Source organism: Echinops telfairi, unplaced genomic scaffold (genome assembly GCF_000313985.2).
Source record: "Echinops telfairi isolate 266 unplaced genomic scaffold, ASM31398v2 ScPeMD7_7475;HRSCAF=8513, whole genome shotgun sequence".
Taxonomy (NCBI): Eukaryota; Metazoa; Chordata; class Mammalia; order Afrosoricida; family Tenrecidae; genus Echinops; species Echinops telfairi.
Genome location: NW_022111379.1, coordinates 299,560 through 318,906, shown reverse-complemented (window position 1 = coordinate 318,906; position 19,347 = coordinate 299,560). Strand labels below are relative to the sequence as shown.

General features: G+C 42.9%; 1 protein-coding gene and 1 non-coding gene across 2 annotated transcripts in view; one reads left to right on the top strand and one right to left on the bottom strand.

Annotated features, from left to right (window-relative positions):
• The first annotated feature begins 193 nt into the window (after positions 1–193).
• MTFMT (mitochondrial methionyl-tRNA formyltransferase) overlaps positions 194–19,347 on the top strand; it is a 45,068-nt gene continuing 25,914 nt past the window's right edge. Inside the window, exon 1 of the mRNA XM_004711985.2 lies at positions 194–342. Coding sequence (XP_004712042.2) covers positions 194–342 — 149 coding nt within the window. The remainder of the gene's footprint in view (positions 343–19,347) is intronic.
• Positions 16,469–16,658, bottom strand: LOC115867927. Its single transcript, XR_004045325.1, has one exon. It is a non-coding gene; the product is annotated as a U2 spliceosomal RNA (small nuclear RNA).

Sequence of the window (19,347 nt, the reverse complement as noted above, 5' to 3'; positions counted from 1 at the left end):
ATCAATTCTGTGTCTGGGGGCTCTGGGCTTTTCCACCCACTGGCTCCTTGCAACCGCAGAAATCCTTGGTGCTGGCTCAGAAAGAAGTGGTGTTCCCATTTCACAAATGAAGAGAAGGAAAGAAAAAAATAAATAAGCTGAGTGAAATCAAGCAGCAGGTCAAGATCCTCTGAGTTACACACCGCAGAGTGACATGAATGGCAGCAATGGTGACAGTGGGAGCAACAGTGCGGGTGACAGTGTAGATGGTGTGGACATCGGGGGGATGACAGCATGGTACAGAGCAAAGGACCCCAGGGAGAACACAGGGACCTGCATGGAGCTGTGCATCCTGATCATTTGGTAAGTCGTTCTTTCATATACTACTGATTGAATACCTTCTAGGTCAATACGTGGCGAACAAGACAGATGAGAACACTGCTGTCTTGAGACGCATACCATAGGGGAGCCTGGCAACAAAGGCGTAAGCAAGAAAACTCGTAACTAAGGCCAGTGTCACTAGAAACAAAACCAGCGCCAGAAAAGAGAAAACATGCTGCCGTCGAGCCGACTCTGAATCCCAGCCACCCTACAGGGCAGGGTAGGTCATGTGTGTTTCGGAGACTAACTCTTTACAGGAGTCGAACACCTTCTCTGTCTTTCTCCAAGTGACTGCTGGTTTTGAACTGCCGACTGTTCACTTAGCGGCCTTACTCATACACACTGTGCCACCAGGTTCCTCCAGGCTAATTTCAGCTAGTTATAAGTTCTGTTGAAAGTTTAAACAAGATAGTGTATAGAAAGAGACAGGGCGGGGGAGCTAAAATTTCAAAATCGTCAAGGACAGTCTCTGCGGAGCTGATATTCATGCTGAAGAAAAGGAATGAGGGAAGACCTAATGCCCGGGTTCAAGTGGAGAGGAAATGTTTTGAGAATGATGAGGGCAATGATTGTACAAATGCGCTTTACACAATTGATGTGTGTATGGATTGTGGTAAGAGTTGTATGAGCCCCTAATAAAATGATTTAAAAAAAAAAGAAAAGAAAAGGAATGAGGAGACACTGACATGGAAATCTGTAGGAGGCTGAGGAAATGGCAGGTGCAAAGGCCCTGACAGGATGATGAGCTTAACGTGTTTGAGAACCAGAGAGAACATGGACGTGGACGAAGCAGAGTAGCAGGGGAAGAGGCATGGAATGAAGTCAGAGGGCAGGCAGATGGCAGACCATGCAGGGCCTTGTCAGATAAAGTACGGAGAGAAGCCATTGAATGGTTTTAGGCAGGAAAGTGACATGATCGGACTGAGATTTTCTAAGATGACTCTGATTGCGGGGTGGAGCATGGATTGTAGCAGAGCCAAAGTGGAGCAAAGACTACTTGCATCTGTCGAGGAAAAAGATGGGTAGTTGGTTTGGATTTGGATGGTGGCAGTGGAGATGGTGAGAAGTGGTCACATTCAAGGTGCATGGTAGACACAGAGAGAAACTAATTCAACCCTAGCTCTTAGGCACAAAGGGAATTTATTGGCTCATATAACTGGGAAGGGCAGGGGTGGAGATGACCTTAGGGATGAATGGACCAAGGGCTTAAAACTCCTCAGCTCCCGCCAAGCCCCGAGGACGATGTTCCTGCTCAGAGCAGACAATGCACAGGAGGACCGTAGGGCTGGCCCCACCACGGGACATGGCACCCCTCACTGAACAATGATGCTGCGGGGACAGCACTGGAGACACAGTGCAAGGATAGCTCATTGTGTGGCCCCATCACACTGGGGCGAGGCACTGAGGGCGAGCAGCAGGGGGAGCAGAGAGATGAACCCCCTGGGGAATATAAAAAATAGACTTGGGAGACAGAGCATGGCACCCCATCAGACTCGACTGGAAAACACTCGTAGGCCAACAAACAGACCTTGAACTATTCATAGGCTTTTCCATTTTTGTCAATGGCTTTCTTTTTGTGATTGTTATTTTGTTCTTGCTTTCTGCTGTTGTTGTTATTGTTTTGTTGGTTTTGACTTCCTTTCTTGTTTTATTTGGCTTTGCCTGGTTTTTGCACTTATTAATGTATCTGCATGTCTGTCTAGGTAAGCTAGGCCTTGTGCTCCCAACACACCTTTACAGGCAGAGTCCCTGAATCAGGAAGACTCGGACTAGTAGAGAGACGATGCACAAATGGTGACAGGAGGGAACATGTAATTATAACTTCTATGTGACAAGGGACACAAAGGGACGATCCTCCAGGTGCTGTGGGTTCAAGTAAATAACAGCTGCTATCATGTCTGGATAATTTAGAAGAGTCTTTATTTGGGTATAACCAGACTGCTAGAATCTAAAAGCAATTCTTTTGATTGCAGTCCCGAGTGGAAATCTTAGTGAGTTTATAAAGACAAATATTTATTTATCATCTATCAGGGCTGTGCCTATAGAGTGCGCAGGTATACCAAAAGCAGACAGTAAAATTAACATTAACATTCTTTAGAATTAGTTGGCCTTACAGGGTGTAGGATTGATTATAACATCTTGCTTACAACATTAAAAGGATCAATATTAACAATAACAAGCTTAATTACCATGTTCTAATTCCATGTACACAGGAGTACATTTTGAAATCAATCCCAGTGGGACTTTCTGAGATGGGAGGGGGAAGGAGGCAGGTCATTCGGCAATCAACAACATGGCATCACTTTTGTCCGTTTTGCCCCACCCAGGTATGCGAGCCAAACTCTCCTGTCCTCAGAACTCCAGATACCATTTCTGCATCAGTTTATCTTACCCTGGATCTCCTTTCCTGAGTGCTCCAGTCTCCAGAGCTAAGAGTCAGAGGGGAATTAATGGAGTTGGAGAGGTTTTTGACTTTTCTGCTGTTCTAATATCTGCCTTCCCATAAGCCTGATGCTTCAGCGTATAGGCCACCTTCTCAAGGAAAACTCCCTTATGAATTAAGGAGCATGTTGGGTCTGAATAACCAAGATCCAATTGACGTGGCTTAAATCCACAAGGGTTTATTTTTTTATTTTTTCATATGAGAATCCAGAAGCAAAAAAAAAAAAGAATTCCAGAAATAGCCAGTTACTAATGCCAGAATCACAAAGATTGAGGTTTCTGAGGTTCCCCCAGCCTTTCCCTCTTGATCCAAGGATGGCTGAGGCAGTTCCGGCTACTATGTTCAATTCCTTGCCATTTCCCCATCCATTCTGTAGGGAAGGGCTTTCCTTTGCATAGAGATTTTACCTCATTTAGTAGAAAAGCTAACTGACTGGTCCCAAGTGGAAATCTACCAAGTTTTAAGAGCTTGGGCTTTGTAATTACTCGACTGGCCTCTTTATAACCATTCTTAAAATACCTTCCTGTTCATTTCTCTTTAAAGTTTATCTGGAGAAAAAATTGTTCTTATCTCCACCCCACCCCACCCCAAAAAAAGCTTATATGGCTTGATAGAAGTTGAGGTTCCAGTGGAGGCCACATAGATAGTAGTAAAGATGGGCTGGGTTAGAACTCAATTCTTTGTTTTAAAAAGAATTTTATTGGGGGCTCATACAACCCTTATCACAATTCATATATCCCTCCATTGTGCCAAGCATATTTGTACATTTGTTGCCAACATCATTCTCAAAACTTTGCTTTCTACTTGAGCCCTTGGTATCAATTCCTCATTTTTCCGCCTGCCTCCCTGCTTCCTCCTCCCCCATAAACCCTTGATAATTTATAAATTATTACACTGTCCAACATATCCCTTCACCCACTTTTCTGTTGTCCATCTCCCAGGGAGGGGGTTTATATGTAGATCATTATAATCGGTTCCCCCTTTCCACCCCACCCTCCTTCCACCCTCCCGGTATCGCCACTCTCACCACTGGTCCTGAAGGGTTCATCTGTCCTGGATTCCCTGTGTTTCCAGTTCCTATCTGTACCAGTGTACCTCCTCCGGTTTAGCTGGATTTGTAAGGTAGAATTGGGATCATGATAGTGGGGGTGGGGTGGGGGAGGAAGCATTTAAGAACTAGAGGAAAGTTGTATGTTTCCTCGTTGCTACCCTGCACCCTGACTTGCTCGTCTCCTCCCCGTGACCCTTCTGTAAGGGAATGTCCAGTTGCCTACGGATAGGCTTCGGGTCCCCACTCCCCTCTCATTCACAGTGATCTGATTTTTTGTTCTTTGATGTCTGCTACCTGATCCCTTTGACACCTCGTGATCGCACAGGCTGGTATGCTTCTTCCATGTGGGCTTTGTTGCTTCTGAGCTAGATGGCCGTGTGTTTATCTTCAAGCCTTTAAGATTCCAGATGCTATATCTTTTGATAGCCAGGCACCATCAGCTTTCTTCACCACATTTGCTTATGCACCTGCTTTGTCTTCAGCGATCATGTTGGGAAGGTGAGCATCATAAAATGCCAGTTTAATAGAACAAAGTGTTATAGCATTGAGGGAGTATTTGAGTGGAAGCCCAATGTCCATTTGAGACCTTATTACTAAACCTATAAATATATGCACATAGATCTAGTTCTCCATCATCATATATAAATATATTTACATATGTACATGCCTATAATTAGACCTCTACAAATGCCCTTTGCCTCCTAGTTCTTTCCCCTATTTCCTTTTACTTTCCTCTTGTCACACTAGCATGCTCAGCCTTCATTTGGGTTTCAGTAATTCCTTCAGTTACATTGCCTTTGATCAAGCCCTACCAGGCCTCTTACAACCTCCTCGCCACCCATTTTGGATCACTTGTTGTTCTATTGCCCCTGGGTTTCTTAACACCACTTCCTTTTCCTCACCTGCCCCTCTCCCATGTCCCCCTGGAACCATCGGTCCCATTGTTTTCTCCTCCAGATTGCTTATCCCACCTATCTTATCTAGATAGACCTGCAGAAATAATAATATGCACCAAAATAAGACAGAGCAAAACAAAGCAACAAAAAAAACAGAAAGAACATCAACAACAAAAAAACAATGACAAAAAAGAAAGAAAAGCCTGTCAATAGTTCAAGGTCTGTTTGTTGACTTTTAGGAGTGTTTTCCGGTCGAGTCTGATGGGGTGCCATGCCCTGTCCCCAAAGTCTATTTTTGGTACTCTGTGTTAGTCTGGGTACATTAGAGAAACAAATCAACGGAAACTCATGTATAAGAGAGAGTTTTATATGAAGGTTAAGTGCACATCAAGAAAACATCCCAACCCAGTGCTGCCAAGCCCAGAAGTTCAACATTAACCCGTATGTCCAACACCAATCCACAAAGTCCTCCTCCATCTCACAAAATACACACTATGAAGCCGACTGCAGGAAGAAAGCCGAATCAGTGAACGTGTGAGCATCTCGGCGCTGGCAGAGGTCTCCACACGGCTGCTCTAGCACCCAGGGCTGCATTGGGTTGGGTCCATGTGGCTGTGGCTTCTCCTTGGGGATGTCCTGCAGGAAGTGAGCCTTGCCAGCTGAAGCAGGAAACTGGCTAAGGCAGCTGCACCCTGGTCAGACCATGACAAAGCAAGTGGCCCGAGAACTAGAAAGATGAGGCTCCCTGAGCCATTTATCCCTCCTCCCTTCAATTAACGCCACAGAGCATTATTGTTTATTGGCTAGGTTGGCACAATAAACTTCAATGGGCTCATACTCCCTTGGGACTTTCTTGCTCTGCTTCCCTTGCTGTTCTGTTGCACGCCTTTAGTGTTCTGCCTTGGTGTGGTGGGGTCAGATCGGGCGCAATTCTCACATTGTGTCTCCAGTGTTGTCCCCTATAGGGCTATGGGTCAGTGAGGGGTGTTGTGTCTCATAGTGGGACTGGCCATTTGGTCCTCTCTGTGCATTGGCTGCTCTGAGCAGGGATATATCATCTTCAAGGCTTGGTGGGCCAGGATGTGCTCCACTCTCTCTTCTTCCCCCTTCATTTGCTCCCGCATGCTCTGATCAGACATGTCCCTCTCCCTGAGCTGTAGCTTCAGTGCTGTCCTCTGAAGTAAATTCTTCTGGGGGGAGGGTGGCTGTCTACGTAGTTGGGATTGGAGCCGGCCCCTCAGACCTCTCTACCAGTTCCCTAAGAACTCAATTCTTTTGATGCCATGCTATGCACTTACTCAACAAGTAAGTAGAAAGCACTTACAAGGTATGTATCATTCAGTCCAAGTTCCTGTAACAAAACACAGTCCCCAAAACTTTGCTTCTCTCTCATTTATCATCCCAGTTATACATGTGGAACAGAGCAGGCCACCTGCTCTGCTCCATATGAGGTCATGCAGGGGCCTATCTTCTCTTGAGGCAGGGAACATAGTCACACCGTGTGATTTTGTATTGACAATGGAGGCTTTCCTGAGCCCTGGTGGCATAGTGGTCACACATTAGGCACCTCATCACACTACCAGGACCCCCTGTTAATGAAAACACACAAACAAAACCCTTCTGGTGTTTAGCTGGGCATATTGCCATCCAGCCAGAGAATAAATTTCCCAGGTTCCTTGCAGTTTGGAATGGTCTTTCGAGCAAGTTTTGGCCAATGAGAGGTGAGAAGGGGCAGCATGCAACTTCTGAGTAACGCTTTCTTTTCTTTTTTAATTATGTAAACTTTTAGTTGAATTATAATATGTATACAGAAGAAAAGGAAAAAAAATACACCTCACTGCCACCTACTTGATTGTGATTCACAGTGATCATATAAGACAGCAGTTCTCAACCTGTGGGTCATGACCCCTTTGGGGGTTGAACGACCCTTTCACACGGGTCACCTGAGACCATTGGAAAACACATATTTCCCGTGTCTTAGGAAATGAGACACCACTCCTCTATCCATCTCCAGGCAGGTCCGCCCACATGCAGATATGCCTACATAGGAATACCGCGTGACGACATCATCGCGCCAACCCCGCACAGACACCCTGTACAGGTACAGGTGTATTTGACAGGGTTGGCGCCACAATGTGCTTATGCGGACCAGTCACACATGTTTAGAGAGCAGTTACTGTGTAGAGAATAACTACTGTGTTGAAAGCAGCTACTGTGTTGAAAGCAGCAGTATTGGAGGTAAAACGACACTTCATGAATTATAATTACTGGGTAAATGTAAAATCATGTACTGTAAAGTCATCAACTACTGCAACATCAAAAAAACATCTGTACCATGGGAACTTTATCTGGATTCTGCTCGGTCTTTTTATATTCAGCGGAGGTTGATGTGAATACTACACCCTTGTGATAGTAACAGGCATGTAAAAACACCACACAGAATGGTAAATTATAGGAAACTTTAATGAATTGTATTGACTGAACTGTGCATGTATCATCTTCTGTATTAAAGCTATTGTTACATATTATTTTCATTAGCAAACCATCCCATGACAATGGATGGTGTAGAGAAGAATGTTAAGAAAAGAAAATATAGTGAGGATTTTTTACAATATGGTTTTACCTCAATAATTACAGCAGGAATTGAGAAACCACAATGTGTTATTTGTTGTGAAGTTCTATCAGCCCAATCTATGAAGCCAAACAAACTAAAACGTCATTTTGAGAGCAAGCATCCGAGCTTTGCTGGCAAGGATACCAACTATTTTAGAAGCAAAGCTGATGGATTCAAGAAAGCCAGACTTGACACTGGTGGCAAGTACCACAAACAAAACATAGCAGCCATTGAAGCTTCATATTTAGTGGCCAAAGATATTGTTTGAGTTATGATCAGAGATGAATTTGTTATGAAATTGAGTGTAATTTCCTTATTTAATGACACTGTCTGCAGAAGAATAAATGGCATGTCTGCTGATATTCATGATCAGGTAATCCAGGGAATTAAATCTGCTCCACTTCCAATATTTAGCATCCAGCTTGATGAATCTACAGACGTTGCAAACTGTTCACAGTTACTGGTTTAAGTGAGGATTATTAATGATGGCGACTATAAAGATGAGTTTCTTTTTACATCCCCCTGAAACAACAACTACTGCACGTGATGTGACACAGTTGGTTCATTTCTGAAAGAGCATAAGGTCTCTTGGGGAAAGGTTTGTGGTGTTTGCACAGATGGTGTTCCAGCTGTGCTAGGATGTCGATCTGGATTTCAACGTTTGGTACTGAATGAGTCACCCAGTCATTGGAACTCGCTGTATGATTCATCGGCAAATATTAGCAATGAAGATGCTGCCACAAGAGTTACAAGAAGTAATGAAAAGCGTCATAAGTTCTGTCATTTTTGCCAAGGCGAGCACTTTGAACAGTCGACTGTTTTCACAACTGCAACGAGTTGGATGTGCGAATAATGCTCTGCTATTTCACACTGAAGTGAGGTGGTTGTCGAGAGGAAAAGTTTTAAAATGTGTTTTTGAGCTTCATGATGAACTCAAAACGTTTTTAACCAGAAAGCAAGACCCCAGTTCAAAGCACTTTTCAGCAACAAAAGAGAACTGCAGAAAATAGCTTACTTGGTTGACATCTTTGCCACCTTGAATGAGTTAAATTTATCACTGCAAGAACCAAATGCAACATGCCTCGATTTGTCAGAAAAAATCCAATCATTCCAAATGAAACTTCAGCTTTGGCAAAAAAAATAAAAAAAAAGGATGAAAATAAAATTTACATGTTGTCTACCTTATCTGCTTTCTTTGAGGAACGTGACATTGAACCAGACAAAAAGATTACGATGATAGTTTCTGTGAAAGAACACTTGCACATGCTTGGAGATGAAATTTCATCGTACTTTCCAAATCTACCTGACACCCACTTCACTTGCCAGAAGCCCGTTCACAGTCAGAGTTGAAGATGTTCCTGTCTCATTGAAGATGTTCATAATTGAACTTATTAACAGCGATGCAGCGAGAACTGACTTCTCTACAGTGCCAGTTACAAAATTCTGCATCAAGTGTGTGCAGTCATATCCTGTTCTGTCTGAGACTGTGTTGCACCTTCTTCTTCCATTTCCAACAACAGATCTTTGTGAAACAAGGTTTTCCAGCTTGTTGGTTATCAAGTCTAACTACAGAAGTAGACTTGTTGTGGAAGATGATCTTCGTTGTGCTCTTGCAAAGACTGCCCTGAGAATTTCTGATGTGGGGAGAAAGAAGCTATCTCAACCTTCGCACTGACGTTGGCTTTAAAAAAAACAACATTTTTTTATTGGGGACTCGTTCAGTTCTTATCACAATCCATACATACATCCATTGTGTTAAGCACATTTGTACATTTGTTGCCATCATCATTCTCAAAACATTTGCTTTCTATTGAGCCCTTGGTATCAGCTCCTCATTTCCCCCTCCTTCCTTGCCCTCCCTCCCTCATGAACCCTTGATAATTTAGAAATTATTATTATTTTGACATTGGCTTTTTTATGTATACTGTAGCAAAATGTAGCAATGTAGTTTACTGTTGTTCTATGAAGACTGCTACCCATGCTATACCATGCTTCAAGACAAAATTTCATTTATTTGTAATTAGAAATAAATATTTCACAATATATAATTACATATTGTTTTTATGGTTGGGGGTAGCCACAACATGAGGAACTGTATTAAAGGGTTGCGGCATTAGGACGGTTGAGAACCACTGATATAGGATAAGGTAGAACTGTCTCTGTGGGTTTCCAAGACTGTAGCTATTTATGGGAGTAGGAAGCCTTGTGTTTCTCCGGAGGTGCAGTTAATGGTTTTGAACTGCTGTCTTTGAAGTTAGCAGCCCAACTCGTAAGCACTATGGCACCTGGGCTTCTCACACACATACAGAAAAGCAACCAGTCAAGGCTCATTATCAAATAGATTCTGGCTCACAGTGACCCTATGTGGGTCAGAGTAGAGTGTGCTTCGTGGTTTTTTCGATGGCCATGTGCCCCTCTTCTGCGGGGCCTCTGAGTAGACTCAAGGCACCAAGCTTTGGGTTAACATCCAAGGTAACCAAACCAAACATCCACACTACCCCTAGAGTCTGGTCAAGGGTCGGCCAGCGGGACACATGGGGCCCGCCGAGGATGTTTATCCTGGTCACCGGGTGTTTTTGCCCCATTTTGTTTTTTACTTCAAAATAAGATATGTACAGTGTGCAGAGGAATTTGTTCATAGTTTTTTTTAAACTACAGTCTAGCCCTCCTATGGGTCTGAGGGACAGTGAACTGGCCCCCTGTTTAAAAAGTTTGAGGACCCCTAGTTTAGGCTATGCAAACTATGCAATCATTGTCAGAACCGTTCAATTCTAGAACAAAAGTCTCATACTCCAAAATTTAAGTGATCCTACCAGACAGAGTAGAACTGCTCCTGTGGATTTCCGAGGCTGTACTTTTTATGGGAGTAGACAGTTTCCTCTTCCTCTTGTGGAAGAGCCAGATAGTTTGAACCGCTGACCTTACTGTTAGCAGCCCAATGTGAACACCACACCAGCAGGGCTCAGGCAGGCTCCATAGTCAATACAAAGTAAATGCTCCATGCCTCAGGCGAAGTTCGGCCCCTGAATAACCTCATGGAGCAGAGCAGCCTACTGCCCTGTCCTACCGGTCTGACTCCGGGATGACGAGAGAGAAATAAAGTTTGCTCTTACTTGAGAGACCGAGTTGTGTTACAGGAACTTGGGCCGAATGGTACACACCTTGTGAGTGCTTTATACTTCTTTCTTAAGTGCATAGCATGGCATCAGAAGAATTGAGTTCTAGCCCAGCCCATCTTGACTACTGACTGTGCGACTTCCACTTGGACCACACTTCTTAGCAAGCCATATAAATACCTTTCTTAAAGGTATTTTAGAAATGGTCATCAAGAGGGGTCAGCTGTAAAGACAAAGCCCAGGCTCTTAAAACTTGGTAGAGTTCCACTTGGGACCAATCAGTTAGCGTTACTGCTAAGTTAAGTAAAATCTCTGTAAAGGAAAGCCCGTTCCCTGAAGAAGAATGGGTGGGGCAATGGCAAGGGACACTCGCTGAGCTGTCCAGGGTCTTGAACTCTCAACTGAGGGCACTTTAACCTGAGTCAGGGCAGTAGTTCTCAACCTTCCTAATGCTGCGACCCCCCAACCATAAAATGATTTTTGTTTCTACTTCATAACTGTCATTTTGCTACTGTTATGAATCAGGTGACCCCTGTGAAAGGGTCATTCGACCCACAGGTTGAGAACCACTGCTCTAGGGTAGAGAGAAGGAGCCCTGGTGGTGCAGTGAGTTGTGCTGGGCTGCTAACTGCCAGGTCTGAGCCCACTGGACACCCGGAGGAGAAAGATGAGGCTTGCTGCTTCCCTAGAGACATCCAGTCCTGGAGACCTGCCAGGGCAGTTCTGCTCTGTCACGGGGTCTCTCTGAGTCAGGAGTGAGTCAGTAGCAGGGAGCCTTTGGTTTGGGAAGGATAAGAGAGAGAGTCCTGGTGGAACCATGCTTAATCACTTTGCTGCTAACTCAATGGTTAGCAGTTTAAGTCCACCAGCCTCAAACCAGTGGAAGAAAATACCTGGCAATCTACTGCCATAAAGAGTACAGCCTAGGAAAGCCCATGGAGCAGTTCTCCTTTGTCACCCAGTGTCTCCAGGAGTCAGGACTGACCCAGGGGCTGAGGTGAAGGCACCAGGCTCCAGAGCCCAAGGGCAAGCATCATCCTGGTTCTCCTCCTGACTCCTCACATTGAAGATGTATGCCTGCTCGGCTGGCAGTCAGCCAGGCTTCAAGATGGTGCATTTCCAGGTCAGGCCTCTCTGCTCCGTGGGTAGGCCATCCGTCATAGGCTGACGCCAGGCAGGCTGGACAGGCCTTGGCAAGCTCTTTGCTCTTACTCTCACTTTCACAAGCATCACTGGCACTCAGGAGCCAATTTAGTAACTGAATCTGGACAATAGTACTGCCAAGTGCTCTGATAGCAGCACATTCTCTCCTCTGTAGAGAAAACTTCATGGAAAATGAAATGAAGTCCAAACGTGGTGATGTATGTAAGAGTTCACACACAGGAGCAGCCATGTACTTATAAGGATGTTCACTGCACCGGTTTAAGATAGTAAAAAAGGAAATTAGAAAAAATTGTCTAAGAATAGAAGACTAGTTAAATTATAATGACAATAAAACCACATGTTTCTTCTAGGTGCTAATTTTTCTATTAAACCCAGAAGGGAGAAAATGAGTAGTAGAATCAGTGAGGACGATTGTAGAAGTTGTTATGTAGCATAGAGTTTGTTCCCACTCATAGTGACCAACGCACAGCAGAATGAAACCCTGATCAGCCCTGCACCGTCCTCACCACTGTGGCAATGTTTGGACCCACTATGCAGCCACTGTGTCAGTCCGTCTCATTGAGGGTCTTCCTCTTTATTGCTGACCCTCTACTTTACTAAGCAGGATGCCCTTCACCAGGGACTGGTGTCGTGTCCAAAGTACATGGGAAGAAGTCTTCCATCCTCATTTCCAAAGAGTGGTCTGACTGATGTCTTTTTCCAAGACAGATTTGTTCAGTCTTTGGACAGTCTGTGGGTATATTGAACATTCTTCACCAGCACCATAATTCAAAGGCATCAGATCTTCGATCTAACTTCTTCTTGTCTACCTTTCGAATGCTTATGAAGTGGTTGAAAAGCCATGGCTTGAGGCAGGCTCACGCTAGGTCTCAAGTGGATCTCTTTGCTGCTAACACTTTAGGAAGTGCTTTTGCGGCAGCTTGTCCCAATGCAGTGCATCCTTTGACTTCTCAACTGATGCTTTAGGGGTGCCGATTGTGGATTAAAGTTAAGTGAAAAATCCTTGACAAATTCAACATTTTCTGCTTATCATGATGGTACTTATTGGTCCAGTTTTGAGAATTTTGTTTTCTCCATGATAAGGTGTAATCCATATTAAAGACTAAAGCCTTCAATCTTCCTCAGTTAAGTACTTCAAATCCTCTTCACGTTCAGCAAGCAGGGTTGTGTCATCTGCGCATCACACAGGCTGTTCCCACGTCTTTCTTCAATCCTGAGACCCTGTTCGTCTTTGCAGTGTCCAGCTTCTTGGATAATTTACTCAGCATGGACACTGAACATGAAGAGCAGGAAGACACAGCCCTGACGTTCACATTTCCTGGTTTTAAACCATGAGAGATTCTCTTATTTGAAGGGTTACCTCTTTTAAAAAAATCATTTTATTGGGGGCCCATACAACTCTTATCACAATCCATACATACATTCATTGTGTCAAGCACACTTGTACATTTTAATTTTATTTTTACAGTTATTATAGTGATTTTTAATTTAATCATTATATTGGGGGTTCATACAACTCTTATCACAATCCATCCATCCATCCATTGTGTCAAGCACATATGTACATTTGTTGCCATCATCATTCTCCAAACATTTGCTTTCTGCTTTAGCCCTTGGGCCACCCATACTTATTTTGGATTGCCATTAGCCTTTAAGACCCAGATGCTATGTCTTTTGATAGCCGGGCACCATGATCTTTCTTCACCACATTTGCTTATGTAGAAGGGTTACCTCTTGATCTGTGTATAGGATGAGATGTTCTAGAATTCCTCATTTGTTATGGTCCACACAGCTGAATGCTTTTGCATAGTCAATAAAACAGAGATAAACCTCTTTCTGGTATTCTCTCTTCAGCCAAAATCCATCTGATGTCAGTAATGATATCCGCATTCCACATCCTCTTCCGAATCCCGCTTGAATTTCTAAAATTTCTGTATCAAACTGTTTTTAATTATCTTGACCAAAAATTTACTTGCCCCGATGGTGCAATGGGTTACCTGTTGGGCTTCTCACACCAAAGCCAGTGGTTCAAATCCACCACATGCTCTGAGGGAAAAAGATGAAGCAGTCTGTCCCTGTAATAGAAATACAGTCTCAGAAACCCTAAAGAGCCCAGGGCCATTATGAGTCCAAATGGTTGAGACAGCCGTGGATTTGGTTTGGCTTTGGTTTATGATACTAATGATATTGTTCGGTAATTTCTGCATTCAAATATGAATTCTTCCCATCAGTTGGCCCGCTAACTATCTTCCACATTTCTTGGCATAGATGAGTGAGGAGTGCATTGGATTAATTTGCTGAAACATCTTAATTGATATTCTGTCAATTCTTACCGCCTTGTTTTTTACAAATGCCTTCAGTGCAGCTTAGAGTGCTTCCTTCAGTACCATTTCAAATGGTCCACTGTGATGTTGACCATTGCGTTAGTCTGGGTACATTAGAGAAACAAATCCACAGAAACTCATATGTATAAGAGAGAGTTTTATATAAATGGTAACTGTACATTAAGAAAGCATCCCAACCTAGTGCTGCCCAAACCCATAAGTCTAACATTAATAGCCCAAATGTCTGACACCAATCCATAAAGTCCTCTTCCATCTCACAAAACACACGCAATGATGCCGACTGCAGGAGGAGAGCTGAATCAGTGAATGTGTAAACATCTCAGCGCTGGCAGGGGTCTCCACACGGCTGCTCCAGCACCCAGGGCTGTATCGGGGTAGGTCCATGTGGCTTCTCGGCGATGTCTTGCAGGAAGTGAGCCTTGCCAGCTAAAGCAGGGAACTGCTAAGGCAGCTGCACCCTGGTCCGACCATCAGAAAGCAAGAGACCCAAGAACTAGAAAGGTGAGGCTCACTGAGCCAATTATCTCTCACCCTTCAATTAACCCCACATGTGTTTATCTGTCAGGTTGGCACAATAAACTTAACCATCTCAACAATCATGTCTTTTGATCTAAAAGATTACATCATTAGAAGAAAAATTATTCCACAAAACAAGATCTGTATTTATGGGGTCTGCAGATGTGACTATTTCAGATTCTAAAATCTTTTTTATAAGACTTTTTTATGCTATTATTAATTTTTTTAAACTAAAGCAAGGATTGGATGCAGAATTTGGAACAAATTTCGTTATGTTGCTATTAGTAAGTTCAGGACTAGTAGTACTAGTTCAATGATTTGTACCCATTAAACCTGAGCATTCAGTACAAGTCTCTTTTGATTCATTATGTCTTTAAAAGGAAGTTACTTTTAGAGTTTATCTTAGAGATTCACAAATCCTTTTCTTTTTATCTTCCGCCAGCTTTCATTCTGTGTTCTTCTTGTTGCCATTTTGCTTTACCTAGATATAAAATTACGTGACTTTTAAATCTGCTTCTCCCATGGTGAATACACTTAAATAACTGTAAATAACTTTATAAAATAAGTAAAATTTCTGAACTAAAGTGAAAACTCAAATAAAAAATGGATTTGGCACATTTAATTTCAATCTTCAGATCTGAGAGTCAAAGAAAGAATATATATATTTTTAATTTTAATAAATAATTTTGTTAAGGGCTCTTCCAGCTCTTATAACAATCCACCCATCAATTGTATCAAGCACATTTGTGCATATGTTGCCATCATCATTTCCAGAAAGGAAGAATGTTTAAAGTCAGTAGGAAATAATGTAATTCTCGTGTTGTCCTGATGACTGGTGGTAAATCCGTCACACATCTCCGTGAATTTGCTTTGCATCTTGACTTGATACTTAAAGGCTGGTGTCTCTTCACCTTTTGAGGCTGGGTCTTCACAGTTCCTCAGACAACTGCTGGTACCTGAGGGGAGGAGAGCAACTGCAGAGCAGGATGCAAACACAAGGGCGTGCTCACTGCCAGTACCTGCCGCGGTTCGCTTTGTGCCGGCCAGGACCAGCTTTGTCAGTCTTCATGTGATCGTAGTGTCCCTGGTGTGCTCCTATGTGGCCCACAAGAGAGAACTGAGTGTGAGGTGGATCCAGTCATTCAGCAAAGGAAAGGAAGCACGGAATTACTGTCATATACAAAGTTGATAAAGTATACATTTTATGTCTGTGTGGAACTGTTGGCTGCCCCTCCTGTTCAGAAATATGTAGATAACTGATGTAATGGTAGCACTACTTCTCCACAAGCAAGGTTGCTTCATGAGTTGGAACAATGTCAGTCAACTTCTTAAAAGAAAGTTAGTCTGAAGGAAAATGGAAAATAAAACCATTTACATAATTTTTATTATCTAAATAGTCAATTTAATTCCTTATGAGGAATGGTTCAACTATTTCACAGGGAGATACATGAATATAATGATGAAATAGAAATACAATGTTCTGATAAATACCCTTTGTTGATTTCTTGGAAGACAAATTTAGAAACGCACTCACTGTTACAATACAGAACATATTTTGCACAATGAATATGGAATTTTAAGTCCTCTTCCTATGCCTAGCCCATCATTTATTAGTATGTATACGTTAATATTGGTAGAGTGGTTATGAGTTGGGCTCCAATCCAAACGGTCGGCAGTTCAAAACCACCAGCAGTTTCACAAGGGAAAGACTGGGCTTTCTACTCCCATACACGGTTTCAGTCTCAGATACCACGGGGTTCACTATGAGTCAGCTTTGACTCAATGGCACTGAGTGTGGGTTTTGGTTTATAGATTATTAGGTACTGTATCCCATGTAGTAAACAATGAAAATACTTGATATATAAATTAACTATTAATTCTACATTAAACTATTAATATTTCCAATTTTTTGGACATTTGCTCTATTAGTATTATATTAAACTATTACCTATGGTTGTATTATGTTAAATATATGTTAGATTGCATCTTTGTGTATGCCAAACACATTTTGAAGCTATAAATATTTGAAGTTATAAATATTGTTAACAAAACGTAGGGCAGAACTGTATGTAAATGCTAACAAGTTAGACCTGCTTGGGAACAAGTGCAGTCAGGTACTACACTTGATCTCAGCCAAAAGGCCGAGAAGTGAAACCAGTGCAGTCACGGAACTCTATAGGAGCGTGGATGGTGAGGCTGCTATCAGGAGAGACCAGTCCCTTAGGAGACAGATAACAATGAAGGTATTTGAAGATAATGAAGTGTAGCTAAGACAGCCTTGCACCTGGCCACCCTCGGATCCTGCGTGTTTCTGGCCAGCGCATTCTACACAAAGGGACCGGTATCACTTTCATTTAGTCCCCTGCCAGTTCCCTCCTACTGCGCAGCTCCTTTCCCCCTGTTTCTTGTGTGCTTGGCATCTATGAGCCCTTACTTTGAACAACTGGTGCCTCTGCGTTGCTGATGTCCTAAGCACGTGCTCACCTGGCTTATTGGGTAATCTGTGCCTGGCTGGGAATGATAAATTGAAGAGTAATAGTATCACCTTCCTTGTCATAAAGAACATATCAAGATCTGTCCTGATCAGTGGTGGGATAATATCCATTCTCCTACAGCAAATATCAGCTGTTACAACTATTATGAACCACCATTAATGCCAAGGTTGAAGAAATTGAAGATTTTTACCAACTTCTGTGGTGTGAAATTGAGCAATCATGCAATCAAGATTTACTAATAATTCCTTATGACTAGAGTGCAAAACTAGAAACAAAGAAGGATCCGCAAATGGAAAATATGGCCTCAGTGTTAGAAATGAGGCCAGAGATTACAGGATCGAATCTTGCAAGACCAACAACCTGTTCACTGGAAATACTTTTTTTCAACAACATAAATGGTGATGAGGACCTCACCAAATGGAATGCACAGAAATCAAACTAGCTACATCAAACCACATATGAGAAGAGATAGCTAAACAGAAGTTTAAAGGGTAGCATGAGGATACAGAATAAAAATGTGTAAAGAACTAGACTTTGAAAATCAAAAGGAGAGCACATGCTTGGCATTTCTGAAGCTGAAAGAATTGAAGAAAAAATCCAAGCCTCAATTGCAATATGGAAGGATACTGTGGGCAAATATTGAAGGCTGCAGGAAGCATCAGAAGATAGAAGGAAGTGGGATAGACAACAAAAAGTGGGTACAGGGAGACATCGGTCCGTGTAAGACATGAAAAAAAAATGATCAAGGTTTCATGAGGGAGAGAGAGTCGGGGAGGGAGGGAAAAAAGTGAGAAGCTGATACCAAGGGCTCAAGTAGAAAGAAAATGTTTGGAGAATGATGATGGCAACAAATGTACAAATGTGCTTGACACAATGGATGGATGTATGGATTGTGATAAGAGCTGTAAGAGCCCCAATAAAATGATAAAAAACAACAACTGACATTTCCTGGAAGGATACAAATAATAATTGTGGTAGTTACATAATTTGGTGTCAATTTGAGACTTGAGAGGATTAAGAGTGAAGGGGTGGAGTCTAGTCTGTCAATCAGATCGTAGCCAATGAGGCCTCTGTGTGGACACGGCCTTGGTGGGAGACAGTCTCTCTCTCTCTCTCTCTCAGCTAACTCCCTGAGACGCTCTATTGACAAGACACATGACACTACGCCCTGGGAGCTGGAGAAGCCACATGGACTTACCCTGATGCAACCAGACTTCTGCAGCTGGAGAAGCCACACAGAGACCCCTGCCGGCACTGAGATGCTTACACCGCCACTGGATCCAGAAGACTTCCAACCCACTGGCCTGTGATCCTCCTACATTTGGCGTCATTGCATGTGTTTCGTGAGTTTGAAGAGGACTTTATAGATTGGTATCAGACGTATCGGCTAATATCAAACTTATGGACTTGATCTAGACTGGGCTGGGATGTTTTCTCAATATTCAATTGCTCTTGTATATAAACCTTTTTCTTATTCACACACACACACACACGCACACGCACACATGCTAGAAGGAATACTAATTATGTCACTAGGACCGGTGTCACCCTGTGTGGCCTCCCATGGTGTCATCCCCCACCATGAGCTTTTTCCCATAGCAGACCACACAATTTTAATCATAGAATACTATGTGATAAATATAGTTATAAATTGTTTAAGTGTAGTATTTCTTAGATTACATGAATATTAATACCACACTTGTTTTGTAAAATTGTTCTCCATTGAATGACAACATTATTAGTTACAACATTATTAGTATCTGAGTAGAAGCCTTTTTAAGGATTCTCCTTTTTCCTTTACCACTGCTTTAAAAATTATTGATATAGGTTATTATTACCATGGTATTTTAGCTAACACACCAGAAATTTTGATAAAATAAGCAACTATAAGAACAAAGGCTGGTCGGCCCACTGTCTGATCAGACATGTCCCTCTCCCTGAGCTGTAGCTTCAGTGCTGTCCTCTGAAGTAAATTCTTCTGATCAGAGTACATGGGAGCAAAAGAAGCGGGAGGAAGAGAGAGTGGAGCACATCCTGGCCCACCAATCCTTGAGGACAATATCCCTGCTCAGAGCAGCCAACGCACAGAGAGGACCATATGGCCGGCCCCATTATGAGATAAGACATCCCTCACTGACCCATAGCCCTACAGAAGACAACACTGGAGACACAGTGTGGGAATTGCGCCCACTTTGACCCCACCACCTCGAGGCAAAACACTAAGGGCGTGCAACAGACCAGCAAAGGGAGCAGAACAAGAAAGTCCCGAGGGAGTACCAAAAATAGACTTTGCGGCCAGGGCGTGGCACCCCATCAGACTCAACTGGAAAACACTCCTAAAGGTCAA